General features: G+C 39.6%; 1 protein-coding gene across 1 annotated transcript in view; it reads right to left on the reverse strand.

Moving 5' to 3' along the window:
* Positions 1-23,179, reverse strand: part of SLC6A2 (solute carrier family 6 member 2) — a 57,643-nt gene that overhangs the window by 19,868 nt on the left and 14,596 nt on the right. The window contains exons 2-8 of the mRNA XM_064386657.1: positions 16,406-16,537; positions 12,481-12,718; positions 4,841-4,979; positions 3,981-4,115; positions 2,571-2,674; positions 1,744-1,868; positions 905-1,017 (exon numbers count right to left, since the gene is read on the reverse strand). Coding sequence (XP_064242727.1) covers positions 905-1,017; positions 1,744-1,868; positions 2,571-2,674; positions 3,981-4,115; positions 4,841-4,979; positions 12,481-12,718; positions 16,406-16,537 — 986 coding nt within the window. The remainder of the gene's footprint in view (positions 1-904; positions 1,018-1,743; positions 1,869-2,570; positions 2,675-3,980; positions 4,116-4,840; positions 4,980-12,480; positions 12,719-16,405; positions 16,538-23,179) is intronic.

A 23,179-nucleotide genomic window follows, 5' to 3' on the forward strand; every position in this document is an offset into this window, starting at 1 on the left:
ACCATTTCCAGCAAGAAATTCCTGGATCTTCATACATTCTGAACTTCAAAAGAGAATTCCATGCTTTGGAATAGTAAGAAACCCCTACCCTACAAAAGAGGATGAAAGTTTGTCCATGATTCAGTATTCCTTAAAGACCTTATTTGGTTCTCCAGAAATTTATCAACCTTTAAGCTAAATATAACAGGATGTCTTGAGACCTGTTTGGTAGAAAAAAACAGTACAAAAATTGTCTGGGGATTTGGAATATTTTCTGGGATGAAGTTTCTGTGATCCTGAATATCATGCTGTAAGATATTAAAGAGCAAATACACTTGTTAGACCAGACATTTTACAGTAAGATTATAGGAAAATGAAACCACTATGGAAATATTCTGGCATGACTTTAAAATTGTGATTAAATTTACAGGAAACTCTGTATCATGGCTTGTAGAAATACAATGGGAGTAGCTACAGGTATTGTCTGTCTAGAGCAGATTAATGGATTTCAGCACATAAAATAAGTGCTTCTAGAAACCACGCTACTCAAAGTCTTACTTGTGTTTTGCAAGCAGGGCTCCAGAACCTTTTTGCAGGTTCATAGCAGTAATAGTTCATAGTAGTGTTGTTGGACCTTTAAATAGTAATAACTGAACAGCCCCTCTGTAAAGTCATAAAAAAGTAGCAGGGAGTAAATATTTACTGACTTGTCAAAGATTTAATCTTTTCCTAAACCTCTTAATGATGGAGAGAGTCTTTATAATACAGCAAGTATTGCTATGTTGTCTATGACTGTGGAAACAGATTTAGGAAATGTACAGAATGTTTGCTTGAAATGTAACCTCCTGCTAAACGCAAATGCCTCTTTAGTTACAAAATATGACAGGAAAAGAACAATGTCAAGGCTAGAAGGAAAAATACTCACAGAACTGTCGATGCCAAGTGTAAGGAGCATGATGAAGAACACCACAGCCCAAAATGTAGATCCTGAAAGAGTTGAAATTGCCTCTGGGTACAGGATGAAAACTAAACCAGCTCCTGGAAGAGAAAAGGGAAAAAAGAGGTGTCACTTTATTATGTTTCTTATCTCCACAAAAGTGCTGATTTTAATAAAATAAATCATGACTAAGTTGACTTTCGTTTCAGTCCTTGTCAAACTCTGAGTATTGTTAAAACAAAATTTGCATTATACCAAAATATATCTAAAATGCTTTATTTATTTACTCATGACAGTTTGGTATGAAAAAAAAAAAGTCTTATCCCATTGTTTTCCACTTTGAATACTATTTTATTGGATTTGCAATCTTACTAGTTATTTTTCAGCTATGAAGTGGAGAAGGAATGATGGCAAGAGAACTCGTGGATGTGGTGAGAGGAGCAGGAGCTGAGACTGCGGGTGACCAGTTGCCAGGGAAAGGATTACTGAGCTGAGCTTAGCAGAACCATCACAGCCAGTCACCTGGGGCACTGAACAGCAATATTTTTGTAAGAATCTGTCCAGTGGTTAACACCTGTTTCTTGAATGTAAAAAAACCTGTGGAGGCAAGATCTGGGGAACTTCAATTCAGCACAGGTGAGGTGAATCAATACCATTTAGAGTTCACATTTCAACAACAGATTTAAACACAGAGTTCTAGTTCCAAGTAAGTTAATTCAGTTTACTTCCATGAGGTTTTTATACACTTGTTGCAAACAAATATAAACACGTTTGCAGAGAAATGGTGGGGGAGAAGGGTTAAAATGAATATAGAATTAACTTCCTACCTTCAGTAGCTACATCCTCAATTTTGACTTTGTGCTCATGAGCCATGTAGCCCAATATGGAGAAAATTGCAAATCCTGAGATGAAGCTTGTGACACAGTTAATGGTGCTAGTCAACAAAGCATCCCTAAACATGGAGAGAAGAACAGCCCAGTGAGAAAAAACTTCAAGAACTAGATAGGGATTTTCTTCAACATTTTTCCCCCATCCTTCAGTTCACAAAGCATTTATAATATATATACTTTCTGAATTTATATTTCATTGGAAAAGTGATGCTTGTTTTTATTCCAAAATTTAATGTTAACAAAACATCTAAATGTTGGAATTTCTCAGAAGGTGCAGAGTGATTCTGGTTGAATTTCCATGGTGGTGATTCAGCAAAACACTTAAAAACTGATTTGATTTAAAATGCATTCCTAAACTGGAGTGCAATGTAAAATATCAGAAATATAATCCCAAAGCACAGAAACACTTCTGGAAGCTGGAATCTTTCTGCTTTTTGTTCCTGCACCAATAAGATTTCATCCTGTGTTCACTGTTGCACTTAATGGTACTTTTGAAAGGCAAACACCAGCACAGTTTACACAGCTGTCTAAAGTCCAAACCTAATCCCATTCTGCTTTGGAGAGCAGCAGATATCTTGGCAGGTTCCTGTTGCTAAAATTTCACTCAGGAAGCCAGTATTTCAAGATTTGGGTTAGTTACTATGCCTACACAAAACTCACCATCATTAATATATGACTGAAGATAAAAGGATAAAACTTCTTTCATCTGCAGTCAGAGTAAAATAAAATAGTTTTGTAGCAGAAATGGAAGAATAGGCTCTTACCTGTAGCAGTTGTTGTCAAACTTATTGTAACTGGCAAATGCAATTAAAACACCAAACCCAGCTCCTAAGGAGTAAAATATCTGAGTAGCTGCATCAATCCACACCTGCACAAGAACACCAACAGTGCCAGGGTCAGTTCAGCCACAAGGATACAGTGGGGGAAAAGCAAGGCAAGGGCTTTTGGAAAACAACTGGCACTCATGCCAAGGGGAGTGTGTCACATCAGCATGGCCCTGGTCTGGAATGGCCTCACCTGAGGTGGGGAGGGGGCAGCAGGAGCAGGGGAGAAGTCCTCAGAGCACACACACACTGCTGCCCTGGTGGGCTGTGCAGAGGGACAGGGACTTCTGAGATTTCACCCAGCACTGAAATTATTGCAGGGCTTTTCTCCCGAGTGACAGAAATACACTTCCAACAGCTCTTGTTCCAAGTTACTTTGGAATGTACAACCAGAAATCTAAAAATAGTTAATGGGTCAAGAGTTATAGGACATTTTCTTTCCCATACTAGAGCTTCCTTTGTGTGACTGTTACTGCACTCTACATGATATTTCTTGGTTCAAGAGCTGAAGCGTGACTGATGTGCTGTGAACAGAACCATGCAGATTTATCTCTCAGCTTTCTCACTTAGTTGGATAAAAAGTTATTTTTGTGATAGTCATTACATTTCAGTTTAGATGCAGCTTGATAATTTTAAGGATTGTCCACCAGGGAAAACATTTTAAAAGTATAATATTTTCTTAAGTGTCCCTCCTACCAATATCCATTTATCCAGTCAGGAGCAATGCCACAATCCTGGTTCTCTGAACCAGAAACCTGAAAATAGCCTTGGTTAACCCTCTTCTGTTGTTACACAGAGATTTGAAATTAAAATCTTCAACAGAAGTAGTGAAGTCAGTGGTGTGAATAATACTCAACATTTCTCAAAATGAGATCTTCAAAGTTTGATTAAATTTGCTAAAATCTCTGAAAGAACTATGAAAAGCACCAGATTTCATCGTTCATCCATCTCTACAAAATCAGATCTAATATATCTATTCAGCAGCAACTTTCTAACAGATCTCAGCAGCTTATAAGCTCCCTCTGCATTGGGAGTTTAGTGCTACACTTTTATATTTGGCCTAGTGGAAAGGAAGGGAGTGAACAGTCAAAGCATGGACTTTTTTAGAGGACTGCCACACCGGTAAGTGCCTTTACAGAGGTGTTTTGTGATCTGAATTGTTTGGGTTCAGAGTGAGATAGTCCTGTTTTGGAGTATTGGAAAGTTAAACTGTCAGAGAAAGGGCACTAGTGCTTAGGCAGAAGCAGAAGCATGGCTGCTTATTTTCAGGTTAATTGTAATTTTTTCAGTTTCAATAACAAGGGTAACAGGTTTATTAATTAGGGAATGAGAACAAAAGAATACACTTACTGTGGCTTCTTTTAATCTTCTGAAATCTATATGCAGATATGCATTTATTCCATTGTATGCACCAGGCAGGGTTATTCCATGTATTAATAAGACAAATAATACAACATAAGGCAAAGTGGCTGTTATCCAAACAACCTGCAGACAACAGAGATCCCAAAGGTTAATCAGCTGTTATAGAAGATTTAAGAATATGTAATAAGTACAGCTGGCATTTTCTTGGTTTAGTCCATTCAGTTCAATGGAGAAGCTCTTTTTAGGACGTGAGGGCAAATGCTGTTACCTGTCATGAATCTTTTCATATGTAAGTTTACAGATTCCAGTAGGAGACAGTTTTGACAAACAGAAGAGAGAGTCAGTGTGTGTTAGGCTGCTGATTACTCCTCATTTCTATGTTATTTGCTAAAAGTGCAGTCATTGCCTGATGTTAAGTGATGCTTTCATGAAAATATACAAAAAGCTCTCAGGTGTATCCAACTCTAGAATTTCTGTTGTGATATTTTGTGAGGGATGTCAAAGAGTGATTTCAAATAACTTATCAGATATTTCTTTTGACATGGCATTTTATGTAATAAAACCAAAGCTTCTTATACCATTGAAATATTAGTACATTTGGCTAAGAAGAAGATGCATATTTAAGACAATTTTGTTTATTTAAAAATATTTTGTGGATGAAACCACCAATGTTGAATTGAAAATAATACATTTATAAAATTTTCTGTTGGAATAACACACAAGAAATATGATAGCTTGGTCCCTGAGGATGCCTCAAAATTTGTGATTTATTTTCTTGCTTTCTAAAATTAGGAGACTTAAAGTAGAAAAAGAATGTAGTCAAGACAGAAGGAGAATATTAGCTCTACCTTTCCTGAAGTCTTCACGCCTTTCCACAGACTAAAGAAAAGAATGATTACCACCACCAAGAGGCAGAGGGAGAGCTGCCAGCGAGGCAAGCCAAGGTCATGGATTCCACGGCTCTCGTGCAGGTGCAGAACTCCTCGCCTACACGCCAGATATACAGAAAGAAAGTCGAGTCACTGGGGGAAAAGGCTTTTGCACCTTTCATGCTGTGGGCAGCAGGAATGGGAATGGCAGCAGGAATGGGGATGGCAGCAGTAGAAGGCCCAGTGGCATCACTGGCAGTCAGTGGAGGTGCTTTGTGAAGCCTCTGTTCTCTGTCAATTCCTTCAAACTATGTCCAAAGCATGTCTTAAGTAAAAGTCTCTGAAAGCAATCCTTGCTTCATAAATAGAGTGATGTTTGTCCAATTCTGCTAACAAGATTCTCAGAATTCAATTGAGAATTCAGTTCTCAGAATTCAAATGAGTCAAAAAGAAAGGAAAAACCATTGGTAGTAAGACAACTAGAATTAGTGTTTTGCTTGCAGATTGTTATTGAGGAAAGAATGAAACTAGATGAGAAATACATGCAAAAATGAGAAATTAGTATTATGGGGAGAAGGCTGAGAGCAAACATTAACAGATGGAGCTGACAGAAGAATAGGGATCTATTTTATTAGGCTGGACAAAATGCAAGAGAAACAAATAAATTGTTTAAGCTTTCTAATATTCTAGTCCAAGCTCTAGAAATATTTAATTAAAACAGCACCAAGAATCGAACTACATGCACTAGGGATTAGGGATTTGTGCAGAGGATCTTGGTTTATCCTAAGACTGCATCCCATGTAAGGGAGTGTAAATTACATTTGCAGTGACTTTGAGATTGTACATCCAGGTTCCCAGAGTCTCTCCACCTATCTGCAGCAGGGGCAGGAATGTGAAGGGCTCTCAGCTTGAAGCTGCATTCAGACATTTGGTTCCTCTCAAAGGAAATTCCTTCTCATTCTCTCCTTGCCCGTGCTCTCTTCTAGTCACCCAAGAACTCTGGCACAGTTCCTGCCTTACTTCCACACTGCATTCAGCTAAAGGGAAATCATTCACCTCCACTGAAATCTGCAAAAAGCGATTTGTTTGTTAGTACCACAGACTCTGTTTAGTCTTTGTGCAGCACTTGGGTCTCCTTAAATTTGGCATCAGACCCTGAACAGCCAACAGGCAGCTCAGCTGCTTGGTGCTCACCCATAAACCCTACTGAGAACAAATTATTGAGGAGGTGGGGGCAGCTGCTCAGTAGGACTCAGTAAATGAAGGACCCAGCCATAGTTTTAATAACAGAAATGTTGGAACCAATAAATTCTTCTCTGTGTCTTGGCTTTCCCATCTGCAAAATAAGGTTTATTATAAATGTGTGTTTTGTCTCTACTCTGAGCAATTCAGAACATTTATTATGGAAGTGGTGAATATTTGCACATAAACAGGGAACCAAACCAGGAAATAAAGAAATGCCTTGGGTTGTGATCTGAAAATTACTCTATCATTTTCACTCCAACACCTTTAAGCTATAGCCAGAAAACAGGATTTAAGAGTTTTAGGTGTAGAATTCTCTGGGATGTTTTTGTCAGACTTTCTAGGGAGATTGATTCATCCCTGGACAGATTTATGTGATTGTCTTTTAGAAATTTGGAAAATTTTGCATAAATAGATCAAGTTTAAGGTCTTGGAGTAGGCCTCTTTTTTCAACCCAAAATCCATCATTATTTTAATTTTCACTCCAAATATGTTTACCCAGCTCTATAAGCTCATTCTTTCTCTTTTTATTGGAGGTAAAAGTTACTTGCTTAAATTTGATGTCGTCAATAGAAGGCTGTCACTTATCTAAATTTTAGATGTGTTGCATCAGATTAATTCAGAATTCAAAAATGTCATCACTTGTCAGTAAATTAGTATGTTAACTAATAAAAGTATTTGTTAGTTAACATATTAATTATTTCTAGGAACATCTAAGTACTTCTAAAATTTAGTAGTCTTATTTGTGAGATCAAACCCAAACACCTTGCATAAACTAAGAATCAGCAAAATGGATCAGGTGTCCCAAGCTATATTCCCTATTCTGGTAGTTAGACTATGTTTTTATGATTTAAAACTTAATGCAAATTGCAGACTGAAGATACTGAAAGAACTGTCAGTGTATACAATGTGCAATCTATAGAAATTAAATTGCATACGCAATTTAGAAGGCAATTTGAAGCATGATAATTGTGGTCAATTAGAAAGCTCTTCTACATGCATCTTCTGTGCTATATATTTGGGTAGGTCCAGTTCAGTCATCATTGCTGCCAGTTTCCTTCAGAGCATGAAATGTGGTTTTCCTTTACCTGTGGAAGGTTAGGCTATCTGCATGATGTGGGTAGAAGCCTTTTGGCAGAGTTTGCCAGGCTCCAGGTATTTTCATTTCACGAATAGCACCACTTATATTCAGCTTACATTCAGCTGCGGTTTTCACAGCAGTTTGTGTCCACACAGAGAGGTGAGGCAGAGCTTGTGGTACAAAACCTGTAGGGCTGAGCTGGCTGCATGCAGGCTGGGCACCAGGGTGCCTGCAGCTCTGGGCTGGGGGTGCAGGGCAGAGAGAGCAGGGTGGCTCCACATGAAGTGCCACAGGGCAGCTCTGCCATACCCAGGCTGCTGTCTGAGCTGCTTGGGTGTCTCTGGGTGCTTTGTAAAGAGCTCTGAGTAGGCACAGCTGCAATGCTGAAGGATGTCCTGGCTCTGGGACAGTGCTGTCCTACAGAGCAGCTGAGCCAGCTGAGGGGCAGTGCTTGTGTCCTGTGTGCCTCACCCCACCCTGGAGTGCTGGGCACAATCCAGGGGGATGCCAGGGGGATGCAGCAGCATCTGGGTTTTTCTCTAGATATTTCAGCTCCCTCTTGTGTTGGAGAATGGAGCTGTGTCATGGACTGCAAGTTAGATTTTGGGAATTGAATGATTTACCAGTGGCACCCTGGCTGGCTTATCAGAAGTTATTAGTTGTACAATCACAGAATAGACCAAGTTGGAAGGGACCCTCAAGGATGGTTGAATACAACTGTTACATCTGCATAGGACATCTCTAAGAAATGTCCACATCTCCCATGCCTGAGAGCATTATCCAAACACTTCTTGAACGCTGTCAGGTTTGGGGTTGTGACCAGTTCCTTGGGGAGCCTCTTCCAGTGGCCAGTCACCCTCTGGGTGAAGAACCTTTTCCTGATATCTGACATTAACCTCCCCTGACACAACTTCAGGCCACTTCCTTGGCTCCTGTCACTGTCACCACAAAGAGAGATCAGTGCCTGTCTCTCCTCTTCCCCTCTCAAGGAAGCTGTAACTGCACTGAGGTCTCCCCTCAGGCTCCTCTGCTCCAGGCTGGACAGACCAAGTGACCTCAGCTGTTCCTCACACAGCTTCCCCTCAAGGCTCTTCATCATCTCAATAGCATTCCTTTAGACACTCTATAACATCCTAATATCTTTTTTATATTGTGGTGCCCAAAACTGCCCCCAGCACTCGAGGTGAGCCCACCCCAGAGCAGAGCAGGACAATCCCCTTCTGTCCCCAGCTGGCCTCCTGATGTCCTGATGCCCCCCAGGACAGGGATCTCCCTCTGGCTGCCAGGGCCCTGCTGACTCCTGTCCAACTTGCCATGGACCAGGACCCTTTTCTTGGCACTGCTTTCCAGGATCTCATTCCCTGCCTGTCTGTACATCTGGGGCTGCCCCATGGCAGGTGAAATTTCTTTCTGAATCACGATAATAGAGAGAATGTTTATCTCAATGCACTGAAAACTTTATTCTCGCACTAACCTAGTAATCCTGACCTCCTTTGCTACTGTACTACACTTCAGCACATTCACAACTCTCCAAAATTTAGTTTCAAAAGAGCTGAAAGACCAGATCTGATTAGCAGAATACAGGGCTATCCACTCTCATTAGTTCTTGTTGCCTGATTAAGTTTTTATATGCATTTATAGGCAGAATTGCTTGTGCTAACTTTTGGAGTGGTGTTTTCTCTTTTGGGAGAAGTTGCTTCCCAATCGTTTAATGGGGAGAGGTTCCTGCATCATTGGGATCCACAGCATTGATAACTCCATTTGCTGCCATACTGAGCCATTGGAGCCTTTGCCTGGGGTGGCATTTCCAGTGAAGACTTGTACTTTAAAGCACAAAACTATTGGTCTAGAAAAGTAATATTTATTATACAAGGTGAGGGTTTTTTCTCAGGGTGTGCATGGTTCACACTCTTCTCATAAATTTCATAATCAGGGTGTTCATAAATATGACAAATGTAAACTGCTGTGAGTGAATCTTGGTTTTATTCCTTGTTCTTAGGTAGGTTTTTGCAATTGTTCACAGCTGGGCAGACTTGTGAATTCTGTGAATTTCCTTTACTGAATCTGGCATGAAAATTTCCCTGTAAAATTTCTCATGCAGAAAGAATGGATTTACAGCCCTGAGAAAAAGTACTGGTAGAATCCCAATGTTTGTTGACATTTTCACTGTTTTTTCTAAAAAAAATTGCCAAGATTTTTTTCGACAACACATTGTGATTTTTTTTGCAGGCACAGTACCTTGTGAGAAGAATAGTGCTTTTGTTCCTCCAAACTGTTATTTTTAATTTTCAACATCAATGAAAGCAGGATGGTAACAGACTTTTTGCGGACACAAGAATGGAGACAACAAATATAAAGTATGCCTGGGTTCAGATAAAGTGTTAAAATAGGAGCAATATGGACTAGCTAGGGGAACTTTATTTGTGATGTACTTCTGTTCTTCCAAAAAAATAGAAAGGTTTATCTTGAATTATTTTAATGTGTGGAAAGGATTGAAGGTTCTTTCCATTTTCTGTGTTTCATTCCAAACCTCTGAAGAGGGAAGGAATTAAAGTAATGTGTATCCCTAAAGAAATGTGGAGTTGATATTTTATTCCTAACTGGAATATTACTGGCTATTACTTACCAGAAAGGCACTAGTTGATATTGGATTTTAGCTTGGTTTGCCAAGTTTACAGTGTACAAATACTTTATAGTTGATTTTAAGCATCTCTAATGAAGTATTGTAGAGGTCCTGTTCCTTCCTGTTGTAAGAAGCTGTCCCCAGGACATCAGTGGTGCCTTGGCCTGAATTAAGCCTCTACAATTGAAACCAGACTTAGTAAAATGAAAGTCTAGAAGGCCTTAGTGTAGAAGCACTACAGCCTCAAGTTCTGCCCAGCTCTTGAGGCTTGAAAACAAAAGCCAAATATGTTCTTCAAGGTTCTCCTGTCATTGCCTTGGCATGGAATTTGCAGCTTGGAATGATTTCTTCCAAGTCTGAGACTTAGAGGTTTCTCTCTGCTTTTCCTCCTGGCCAGATACTGGACAGCTGATAGATTTGGCCTAGATTGCAAGATTTCCCTTTTCTCACTCAATATAAATAGTGACAACCAGCATATTTCTGCTGAATTTGAGGTACCTTTCTTGTATATTTGATGAACTGTCACATCACAGCACTCCCACTTCCTCCTACAGTTTATTCCTGTGCTGGTATTCCAGCTCTGGCAGCCACAGGGCTTTAGGAAATAATCAGCCCTAAATTCTTGGTCAGGCCAGCTTAGTGTGAAGGAATTATGTCCCAAAAAGAAGTGTCTGTGTCTTTTCAGAATAATCATACCAGCTCTCTGCTTGATTCCTGTCTGGGCAGTACCTCTTTTCAGTCACTCTCCAACTGCAAGATAAATGTTTGGTGCTTCTGGTCTCCCTGCCTCCCCCTCAGCCTGCCCACCAAGGCCAAGACTTTGTGTGTGAGTGTTCTGATGTAACTATACAACCTAGAGAACCAAGTTTAAGCTGTATCACTCCCCCTTTCCTTTCCTTCCTCTGGCACAAAATATGAAACTTTATAATCAAAAGATTCAACTCTCCTTGTTGTAGGAACACCATGATCATGAACTGGGTTATTTGATACAGGAAAGAAGCTGTTTTCTGATTTCATTTATAGGTTGGATCTGAGCACACTGAGACTTTGTACAAGTTTGGGCTGACACCTGAGCTGTACAGCTGGACCTGATGAGCTCATCCAAATACTGGATAAGTGAATATAATGCCCCTTGTGATTCCCTGTTTTTACAGCTGGGAACACAGATGTTACAGAGTGTTTTAGTAAAGTGGTTACCCTTCTCATTTTTGCAATGTAATCTAGTCATTAATAAGTACCGGGCCTAGTGACCTAATTACAGCTGCAAAATTCAGGGATTAAAGCATAATGAAATGTCAAATTCTCTTTCTGTTCTTACCTTCTGAACACTGCACCTTGAATCTTACTTATGATGAGGAAAGGACCATATTATTTCAAGTTTCAGTGTACAGACAATCATTAATTGGGCTGTTCCCTAGATCAGTGGAACTAAATCAAAACATCATGAATTGATTCTACCACAGCCTCACCCACTACAAAGTCAAAATCATTACCCAAGCAGGATGTGATAGCAGAAGATGCTGAGAACCATTTTAAATAATAAAAAGGCAAAGCAAGAAGGTAGGAATTGCATTTTACTTTACTGAGACTTAAGCTTTTTATTGTAAGGGCAGTAGATTTCACAGCTGTCACTATTTGCCATTTCAGTAAGCTCCTTTGAACTCAAGCCCCCATCTTGTTTTCAAAGCACTGAGTTTCGTTTACCCAAACCCCTGCCAGCAGTTTGTGTATCACTACTGATCTTTCACTGTGCTGTCTTCAGAGAAGAAACAACGGCCACAAATGTTAAAGAGCTATAAACAGAGACCCCAAGATCCATACCAGTTATTTATGGAAACAGTGTTTTCCCTTTGTTTCTACAAGGTTGGACTAACTGCTTGACAGGTGTGTGCCCTAATATCTTTCTTCTCCAAACACAGAAATATTAATTGATTCATTATTCAGATTAATTCAACAGCTGATTCAATAGCTTGATGCTCATCCCTTTTCTCCTAATCAAATCCCATTTTCCCCTATAAGTCCATAATGAAAATATTTATACAGAGATTGGTTTAATAGTTAAGTTGTTAATTTATATACCTTTTGGGGTTTGATTACAGCTGTTTGATTTAATCCTGCCTTTGTCTGTCTCAGCCCAGGTTGCAGAATACTCTTTTGCTTAGGCATTGGTAAAAGCCTGTCTTTCTGTAACCTGGCTCTTTCCTCCTGCTCAGTGTTTTATCTCACTTCATTGAACCATTGAAGCAGTGGAACAGAGGTCTGCTCTTGCTCTGAAATTTTGTGAGTAGAGAAACACCCCAAATCTGTGAACAAATGGTTATTGTAAAGCCTTAAACTCATCTCAGTTTGGCATACAGTCACCTCTGTCAGAATATTGCTGTGTTTCCTTGCCCTAGCAAAGCTGGTGCAAGCAAAAGTGGCACGCAGAGAACATTTGTGTCAGGTCCAATTCCATTTTGCCCAGTAGAAAGCACTGCATTAGTACAGGAGAAACCAAAGACCACAGAGGCAAAAGTCAGCCACCCAGGCATACAGACCAACATTACAGCTCCATTTTAACCTTAGTCTTCTGATGTTTGCTCTAGAGGATGGATAAAAACTATTTTACCTTCAAGAGGAAACTCCCTTAGACACAGACTTTTGAATAAATAGCGAAGTCACATCAACACTTACTCATAAAATTCAGCTGCAGGAGTGAGCTTGTACTTGGAGTATTTAGTACCATTGCCAAGCACTGATGCATTGAAGAGTTTTGGATCTGTACAGTTTGGGCTGTTCCAGCTGTTGTGGCAGTTTGTCCAGGGGAGCTCAAATGTGAATGATGAGAATAGGTAATAAAGAGACCAAGCTATGATAACGTTGTAGTAGAAACCCACGTAAAGAGCTATGAGTATCACTGCATAGCCTACACCTAAAGACAAAGGAAAACTCGATTATACATTGCATTTGACATGCAACAGTATACACAAACACGAGTTAAACTCAATGATACATGATTGCAAATTCGTTTTAGGTCTTCACACCAATAAAAAGGAATTTTTGACATTTGCATACACATATGCGGACACAATGTACCTGACCTCTAAACAAAAAATTACAGAAATGGTTCTGGAAAATGACTGGCTTTTATCAAATCCAGTTGTTTGTCAGAAAAAGAAATTAAGCAGTGCAATGTCAAAATTTGTCCTTGTACAACTCCATTGCTGATTTGCTTCCAATGCAGAAGATTGCAAGCCCATGTTAGGAGTGAAATTCACTTCATCTTTGTGACGTCAGGGACCTTGGCAACTTCTCTTGGAAAAGTAAAGCTTGACACTTGAATGAAGTTTCCCTATGCCTCATGTTCCCACCCTGAACTAGTCTGGAACAGACACTGATCCCTCTCTTGTTTCTTTCCCATTACTACTCTAGATTGGCTTCCATCAGCATGTAAGTGGCTCCAAATCATGCATGAAACAGCCTGTGCTGTTCCACCGAGGTCTCCAGGTGGTTTTGGGCACACCAGTAAAACTTGGTGACTGTCAGGCTGGGGCTGAACTGTGTCCCCTTTTACTATCTCTCCAGGATTACAGAATTCAGAGTGTAAGCATTCTCTTTTGACTTTGAACATTTGCTTTGTATTTTTGCATATCATGAAGTGTGGCTGGAGGGTCTCTTTAGCAAGAGCACTCCAGGAAGTGCATGTTCTCCTGATGAAAATGGACATTTTCCAACAGTTTGGGAGGAAGCTTTCATACAAATGTTGGACCCCAATAAAAGTTGGTTGGCAGAATTGTTCAGGAAACTTGCTTCACCTTGGCTTCAATCATTCTTACTGTGTGTGCAGCTTTGTTCTCTGAATCCTCCCTCAAAATTTTGTGTGCTGCATATGAAAGGTAGGGAGTACAGTTATTTTATGAATCTCATCACTGCCACAGTGGGTACTGCCACAGCAACTAGGTGCAAGCCTTTACTTCCAGCTTTCTTCAGTTTAATTTTTTGCCTTGGAGGCCTAACAGTTGGAGATTATTAAGGTTTCTTGTTTCTTTATAAAGGAAGGAAGTAGCAAACGCTGTGAGTATTAATCCAGGTTTAAAATTTGCATAAGGAACAGATGCTGACCCTGAAGGAGTTGGCAGTTCAAAGAGTGCTGCATGTATAAAAGTTACTCTTTGCTCTGCAGGAGGCTTTTAATCTGCAAACCAGTTTGCTCATCCCTAACAATGGGGAAATAACTGTGAAAGTAAAGATGAAACAATATTTTCAAATCCTTGGTGCTTAAATGAATCTAGTACTTGAACACTCAAACTCTAGTGATACACCATGATCAATAGAATGGAGACGAGGGAGCAATCCCCCAAAAGAATAATTCTTAAGTATTAATGTGAATGTTGAAACACTAACTATGGATAATATATTAAATATTAAAATTAGATGATTGCTGTTTAAAAAAGTGTTCCTGAAATTCCTCCAGTCCAGGAAGACAAGAGATGTTTAATATCAAGACTAAAAAATACTGCATCAAATGTGTTTTAAATAGCTCTTCCCTGTGATCTTAAGAATGTTCAGGAATGAATTTGCTCTTATGTTTCTAGCTTTTCTTAAAAGTAATGCTGCCACCACCCACAGTCTAAAATAGACCCTGAAAAAAAATGCAGAGATGAAAACAGACTGTATTACAAAGGTTACAGGGTATATTTGTAATTGCATGTGTTATGATAGCATCTCATTAGAGGTAGAGTGCTCAGAGTTCATAGCAATAATATTCATATCTAAAATTAGAACTATAGTGCTGTTCATTTAGAGAAGCTGTTATGAATTTGTGTAGACTGTGTACTTTTCTTTTGAGTGAGAGATTTGAGTTGTCTCAGAAACACTCAAAAGAGTGCTAGCAGTAAAATCTGTTTGCATGTTATCAGAGGTTGTAGTCAAAACTTTAAAAGTGCTGAGTTTATACCGAGTTGTAAATGTCTCAATGCTTATTACATTTGAGAATCAAATAACTTAAGCTATTCTATATTCTTGTAATAAGGAACTTAAAAATCAACAGTAATGTATGTTTAGTCCACCTTGAAAATGTCAGCTTAAAAACACAGCTGGAATGTCAACAAGAATATACATGAAATAAGTTCTATTTTCCTTTCTCATAATCTTTTTCAATCCAGAAGTCAACACAGAATACCTCTGAGCACAGTGGTATTTGGCTGAAATGCTTTGAGATTCTGAAGGTCTAATTTTTGCATTTAGGTTTTCAAAATCCTCATAGTCATCCAAAGGTATATAAATAATACCAATAGGAATTTTTATTAAGCAAGGGTATTCAGGTTCCTGGGTGCTGGGATGAATTTTATCTCCCATGACAGGATTATAGAAAGGCTAGGTAAATCTATATGAATTAATTTTAAAATTTTGACGCACATTATTTTATTAGCTCGTTTACTTATTTTTTGTTACATCACTGATTTTGCTGTGAATTTTGTGTTTGACTGGTAGGAAAAAACCCCTCCACTTTTCTTATTGTGTGGCACTAGACTGCTTAAAGAGGAAAGCTGTATTTTGAGAAAGAAGACTAACATTTACTCAGTGTAACCTATATCCAAGCAGCGGATCCATCAAGTTTGGATTGCTATTGTTAAGCTCCTCAGCTTTTGTCAGTCCCAGGGTGAACATGATCTGAATTTTAAGTTTCTAAGGTCAGCTGAGCTTGTCTGGTTTAATTTCAGATATGTCTGTGTTGAAAAGACTTTTGCATAAGATTTTAGATACAGTCTGGTATACATACAAAAGAACTTATATTTTTTGCTGGCAAGCAATGCTTAAAAATTCTTGAGGCTCCTTAACTTGTTTCATGTACAGAATACATATGGCTTCTGTCACACGTTGATCATTTCCTGATCAAAGCCAAACACCCTGAAGCACCTAACCTATTTTTCCTTGCAGAATGATGCTGTGCACAGACAACACTCCACAGCCTTTTGTTCAGTGATGTTCAGGAGAGTTAATCCTAGTGGTAAACACTCAGTAGTAATAATGTTCAGATTTTAATAAGCGCTTTTCATTGCTAAATCTGAAAGACACTTTACAATGATTGCTCCCACTTCACAGGCAGGAAAACTGAGGTACAGAGATACCACAGAAAACTCCTGTGCTGTTATAAGTCTAGTGGCCAAACCCACAAACTTCACAACTCCATTTTACTGTTGTAGCCACTGGGCTATGTTGGCTTCTGCAGAGAAAGCTCCATGCCCTGAGTGGAGTAGTGGTTACTTTAGTCAGTGAGGAAGACAGGGCTGAACTAACCTGGATGGGATTTGGTATTTCCAGCCTTTGGACCACCTAGAGATTCCCAGTTCCTCCCAATCCCCAGTACACAGGGGAAAGGGAGGGCAGGCCTGAGCTGCTCCTGCTCGTTGCCCTCTCTTACACTCAGCCAGCAATCACCCTGAAGATGATTTCTGTGGCTTTTCCCATTTTGTGTTTCACCCTTGGTAATATAGATTTCTGACTTCAAGGGTTGGGGAAGGGCCAAACACCACCTTGTCTGTGAAAGATGAGAGATCTTTATGTTGCTTGTGATCACACATGTGTGGCACCCTCAGGGGAGCAGAGGAACACTCACCTTTGAAAACTGGACAGATTTTCCAAACAGTGGCAGCCCCTTCTCTGTTATACTGTCCCAGTGCTAATTCCATATAGAACAGGGGCATTCCAGCAATGATTAAGAAGAGGATGTAGGGAATAAGAAAAGCACCTGAAAAGACAGGAAAGAGACATCGTAGTCTTTGTATTGATTGCATTTTTCTTTCTCTGTTGCTTACTTTTACCAGCTAAAGACAAAACCCCAGCTTACGGAAAATATAAAGGAAATATCAGGAAGGAAGAACCCATGTACTCTTATCCATTTTCTGCATTTTTAAAGGTCTCAGAGACAGAATCCCTGAAAGAAGCCGTAGGCTGTCACTCCTATTTCCTCTTAATGTTTCCCCTCTGCTTTTTGGTTTTAAAAACAAAAAATATGTGTCCCAGAAAATTAATCCCTAACTGAAGAAGAAAAAAAAGCTGAACACACTTGCATAGCTGAAAGGGAAAGGGACTATGAAACATTTTTTTAGGTTTTATTTTTAGTGTAGTATTTTCAGAAGGGAGCACAGATCCAGCAACAGAAAAGAAAAATGTGCAATCCTGTAAGTGCAGCTTAAACCACTGTGTGAAGTGTCTGCAGGAACCTCTGGCTTGAAAATTAATTACTACTGGCTAATTATATAGAATTTGGACTTCTGTGACATATTTTGAATTTTGCTATAATAAATTTCCTTATTCTTATGAAATGGGTTAGACACCACACCCTTTTCCAACCTGGTGATACTCATGGCCATTTCTGTGGAGGAGGTGGAGGTTCCTGCTAGCCCCAGCACAGCATCTGGATATTGCAGCAGGACAGTGCTGGGGCTGCTGGCACCTTCCTGGAGCCCTTCACAAGGCTGAGCATTCTCCTGGGAGTTGTACTGTCACTGAGAAACTGTCACCATTGGAAAAATCCTGCTGTGTGAGCTGCTGTAGCATAAAAAGTATTGCCAGCTGAAATACAAAAGGATCACTTAATGCAGAAACTACCTGAAAATTCCTTAGCTATTTCATATGATCCAGCTCACAGAGAGATTATCCCAGTGCATGGATACATGTGATACTATAAAGCAATTATAGCTGGTGTCATGTTTAATAACTGTGGGCTCTGACAGATCTCTGCCTTGTGGTACAAGAAAAGGGTAGCTTTTATTACATTGCACAGCTTGCTTGGTCAAGAAGAGTTCAATTAATATTAAACTTGCCTGTATGAAAAACATTATTGGATTGCTTTAATAACTAGTGAGCTGACAGAGTAATTACATACACTGAATAACTGACTAATGTCCTTAGGAATTACCTATGAAAAGGAAACTAGATTGTGAATATCATGGTTCAATTTTTCAGCAAAAGTAAAAAACAGCGGTAGCTTGACTGTTTCTCCTGATAGCAAGTATAACAAACTTTTGCAAACCTTTAAAATCTGTTGTATTGGTTTAGTAATTTGAAAACTTCCTTTGTAAAAGAAAGTAAATTTTCATTGTTCCTAAATTTATACACTTAGAGAAGGTAAAAATCTGGAAGCATGACTGTAGCTTTTTAAAACATGCCAGTGAGCAGAATTAATTACATGTTTAAAAAGTATGTTTGAAATTACTGTTATGCTTTTTAAGTCTGAACAGTTGTTTCTTTACCTTTTGATCTTGCTTTTCACTGATATTACTGGTGTAAGCTGCCTTGCATGACTGCTCAGAAAGGGAATTTTCACTATATACTGGAGAATGGAAAAACAAACTCCGCTCTCTTAGTCATACCACCAATCTACTTCTAAAAGTAACGTGCTGCAACATAATGGTAAGGACAATATATTCAGCATTCAGTCACAAGTTTAGTCATTTGAAAGTTGAAACCTTGCATTGAAACAGACAAGATCAATAGAAAGAAAAAATAGCTTAAACCTTTGAGACTGCATATTAAAATTGAAACATATTGGTTATATCACTTTGGGAGCAAGAATCTTCTTCATGATGGAATGTAATGTAAATACAACTTGCATTTGCATAAACTACTACTATCAGTGATACATGGTTTTGGTAATATTTTAGTGTTGTTTATAATCTGTTTTCTATGTTTGCCATGTTTAAGTGTTGCATATTTGAATACTGTGCAGAAAAAAATTTGTATTCAACAGATGCTTAATACCCTGCAGTTCTGAGCTCTGTTCAGTGTTGAAACATACTCAGCAAAATCAGTCAAGGATACTACATATTGCTTTCACTATATCTACTATCTGGAAAAATTATTTTAGGTGGTTTTACTGTCAGATTTCCTGCAAGTGAGCTTTTGAAGTGCCATACTTGTCTTGCTTTGATCATATTACAGTGTGTGGAGCTGACTCACAAACCTGGCTTGTATTTGGGAGGTATGGAGTTTGCAGGGAGTGATGCTTGATTAATGTCATGAGGCTGTGGAAAACATGATGCCTATTCAGGGAAATTTGTCTCTGAGAAGATTAATCCTGGAGATGTGTAGTGGACATACCTATTAAATGCTAGTTTAAAATACACAGTTTTTAAGAGTATGACTAATCCCAAGATGAACTGTGAGGTGTACTGTACTTAGGCACACTTGCTTAAGTGTCATCTGTTTGGCTGCGAGTCATTCCAGGCTTTAGTTATAGGAGGTTTCTTTCTTTTTTTTCTTCCCCCGCCCTGCCCCCGCAAGGGATTAATAAGGTGTGGTGTAATTTTCATCAAAGAGCAGTTACACAGTATGGCAGGGTTTCATAGCTGGGTTACTTTTCAGGTGCTACGTGATTGAAGTATTTTGAAATTGAGATAAATACCAAAGTAAGGGTGCTTAGTCATATTAGTTTGACTTAATATTTTGGAGTCTTCTGGAAACTTCTTGTTTAGCAGCTTCTGGTTAGGTAAAAAAATAATAAAAAGTCAGGTACTTTTGTAAGTATCTTTATATTTGCTTTTATTTTCCTTGCCAATATCCAGAATCAATTTTCATGATGTTCGCTCAACCCTTTCTGGGATCAAGGCCCCTTCAAGGAGAAATAAATGATGGTCAAGATATCATTCAAATTTCCACATGAAACAGATATAGAATAGAATGGTCTGCAAATGCCTGTGAACAGCCTCTGTGTGAGAGCTGACCAGGGTGGCTCCGGGCATGCACAGGGGGTTTGTCTCAGGGCTGTTTAGGAGCAGTGTCCTATGGACAAGAGGTGCTGTTTGGAAGAATTTTACAGTCCTGTTTGTATGAATATCATGTGGGCCAGAGGCAAGGCAGGCCTGGTCCTCTTGCTTTAGATCCACTGGTGTGAATTGAAGCACCAGCCTCCTCTGCAGGGGCACTTGCTGTTAATGCCTACCCTGCCTGGAAGCCAGAGCGCGTTCGGAAGGGTGGCACCGTGTGTCACTCCTGCCCGTGCCACCGGCCACAGAAACTGCAGTGCTTCAACTCCATGAATCCAGTGTCACATTTGGACGGGCCAGACAGCTGAGCTCTTAGGAAGCAGAGCTTGGCTAACACTTCAGAGAAGCCTGCCAAGACCTCCCCACCTCGGCGAGCTGAGGGAGCGCAATCTGTGCGATGGCTGCCTTGGCAGCAACACGCGGCTCGCGCTCCAGGGCATTCCACTCCCCCTCGGTGGGAGCACACAGCTGCATCCCACAAGGCAGCACTAGTTTCAGCAATCCCTAATGGTTCCTAATTTCCCTCTGCAGTTAAAAAGCTGAAGTCATTGACATCTGCAGTACAGCTCTGGTGCAAGAGCCATGCTTGACTCTACTGAGTCACATGCAGCTCGGAAGGCACAGGCTGGCCTCAGACTGTTGTGAACTGCTACATCTCTCTCCTGACAGATTTCACAGGATCCATACATGTCTCTTGAAGGCACCAGTGCAAACAGGGGGTTAAGGCAGCCTATGTCTAATGCAAAACTAGGTTAGGTCAAACCTCAGCTTCTACAAGAACCATCTATGTGAAACTTCAAGCGGAAACTTACACAGATATTTTTAAAAAAACTATCACATTTAATTAATGAAGGACAAAAGACAGACTTTGCATTCCTGTATTCGGTGCCAAAATAACTTCTTAATTTTGGTATACCAGAATCCACATGGAGTGTTTCTTCTCTTCGTGAGCATTCCCACCATCCTAAGGGGTGGGAAGCAAAAGCTCTAAATATTCTTCTCAGTCCTACCAGGAGGTCTCATCTCACTTTTAAATCCCAGAAAGGAAGAAGCATTAATTTACTAATGGCTGAAAAAAGATAATTTAAACAGCTGTGGTTATCCTAAAAGGATTTTTGATGCACATAGAAGAAATAGGCCAGGACAGGGGTAGTTGAAACAATTTTGAACTCCTTGTGCTTGTTAGCCTTCTGCATTTGTTACCATGGTTATTTCTAGTCAAAATGTTATACTGGCAGGGGTGTCTGCTAAAACAACAAACTCTGAGCAAATATGGCAATATATTTTCCAATAGGATTGTTTCCAGTATTTGTGCAGGAAAAGTCTAAAAGTAGAGATCTCCCAAATGGTGAACTGAAATACAAGCTAATATCTCTATTAACATTGATCAACACTGGGTTTTTTTTTTTTTTTTCATTCAGAATATATAGTACTCCAAACAATATCAACAAACAGTTGATAGAATGTAGCACATTTGCTTGGACAACAAGGAAAATGAGTGGAAACTCTGGTCTGTGGATACTCTTGTGAATGAAGAACAAAGTCACTGATGCAGAGTTCTTGAAATCTAGATTGTACAAGATCACCATGGGTAGAAATGGTAATTGGAAAAGCAGGTGTTTCCAGTACATGGATGTTATCTGGCTCTTCAGCAGACAGACCACCAAGCTTGCACAGCCTCCAAGGGCACCTCTGAAGGAAGGGAGCTGGAGCCTGCTGCTGACAGCTGGGAAGAAGGGCTGGAACACTGAGACCTTTCTGACCTGAGATTAAAACCAATGAGGGTCTGTGTGGTACAGCAAAGAGATGTCAGAGCTGCAAAGGAGCATGAGGGAACCTCAGGTCAAAGACAACATGATGATGATAACAGCAGCTGTATCATGATGTTGACAGCAGCTAGCAAGAGATTCCAGTTGTAAAAAATAACATCTTTCTGCAAAACAGATCGCATGACATACCATAAAAACCTCAGTAGCACTTTACACATGTAAAATTCTCCAAGTATACAATAAAATCTTCCAAGTATGCAACCTTTTTAAATGGAAAGTATTTCTAAATCATAAAACAAGTGGATCTATACCATGGTCAGTGACATGATTCTCTTGAAACCTTTACATTTAGCTACTCCCTCTAACAAATTTTTTGCTAGATTTGAGCTTATTTATATTGCTACTCTCATTCTGGGCTCTGAGCCTTCAGTTTTTTCCGAATTTCAATTTTAACATCATTTCTTTCACTCAAAAGAAAGTGAAAACAAATAGTTTCCAGAAATGGTTCAGTGCAGTTGGCTGAGGCCAGCTGAAGCCTGCATTTTTTGTCTTGAGCTGTTAACCTGCTACTGCCTCAAAATCACTTGAAGTAACTTGAAGTGCAGCGTTTTTAGAAGGTGGTCACTGATCAGTAACAGAAAGGGTTACCTAGGCCCTCCCCACGCAAATCCAATCATCCTTTTGCCTTTTGTTACAAGAGTCATGAGCTAAAGAAACCCATTAGTAGCTATTTTGAACAAATTAATGAGAGCTAAATATATCCAGCCACTCAGAGCAGCATGATTCATTCATAAATAACAGCCAAGTCATTGGCCAAGGTCCTATTTACATAAATTAATGAAACGTTCACATTTACAACAATGCGTAGTTTAAAGATAATTGCAGGCACGTACAAGAACAGGACTCTGCCCTGTGTTTTTTGGTAGGAAATTAAGGAATCAATGAAGAGACATGGTGGGTATGAGAGAATATAAATCAGGTTGATCCAAGCTGGACAATGTGGCAGTGGGAGCTCTAGAAATTTGCAGGGGCTTCCTGCTGCTGACCTTCACAACACTCACTGTGGCTGGCTTAGGAAAAGAGCAATTCCCATCATTTCCCATGAGTGTGACCGTAGAAAGTCCAAAGATCTTCTTCATGGGTTACAATGATAGCTTTTAACATTGTGGCTCTATAGCAAAGGTATTATTGGAGCTAGATCTTTTGTTTCTAGATCAAGCCAATAAAGTGAGTTTTATCTGTAGTTTGGTAAGTAAACACTTGGAGTTTGTAACAACATGAAAGCCTAGCTACTCACATTCCTGCCCAAATCCACCATCTTGATTTTGTGCCTTTTTGTCTTTTAACTACCTGGCTGGCTTAAACAAGAAATGAGAGAGTGAGCTGGACTGTGGAGCCAGCTTGTAGATTGTTCTGTTATTTATGCCATCCTTATTGCTAATGCTCAATAAAACAGGGATTGTAGGAGGGGAAGTATCCTTTCCTGGACAGATAACACTGTTGGGAACAAACCAGCAAACTTTATAGTTCATAAACTCTTCAAAAAGTCAGGGGAGATGTACTACTGGGTCAGCATGCAGATGCAGATGCCTCCCTGGAGAACACAACAGACATGACTGGAAGCTTAAGAGATATTAAATTAACAGTGAAAAATACTATTCTAGCACTTAATTAATAGAAATGTTCTATTCGTGCTTTTTTCTCCAACCTTGCAGCTATTAGGGGTCACACAAGGATATATTCACCTGCAACTGCATATCAACAAAACCACCCAGGTGAGGTGTAGGCTGTACTTCAGATGTACCAGAGCAAGCTGCCTGTCAAAATGTACCCTGATTTATTGGTGGCAGAACA

This window comes from Passer domesticus, chromosome 12 (assembly GCF_036417665.1).
Source record: "Passer domesticus isolate bPasDom1 chromosome 12, bPasDom1.hap1, whole genome shotgun sequence".
Classification (NCBI taxonomy): Eukaryota; Metazoa; Chordata; class Aves; order Passeriformes; family Passeridae; genus Passer; species Passer domesticus.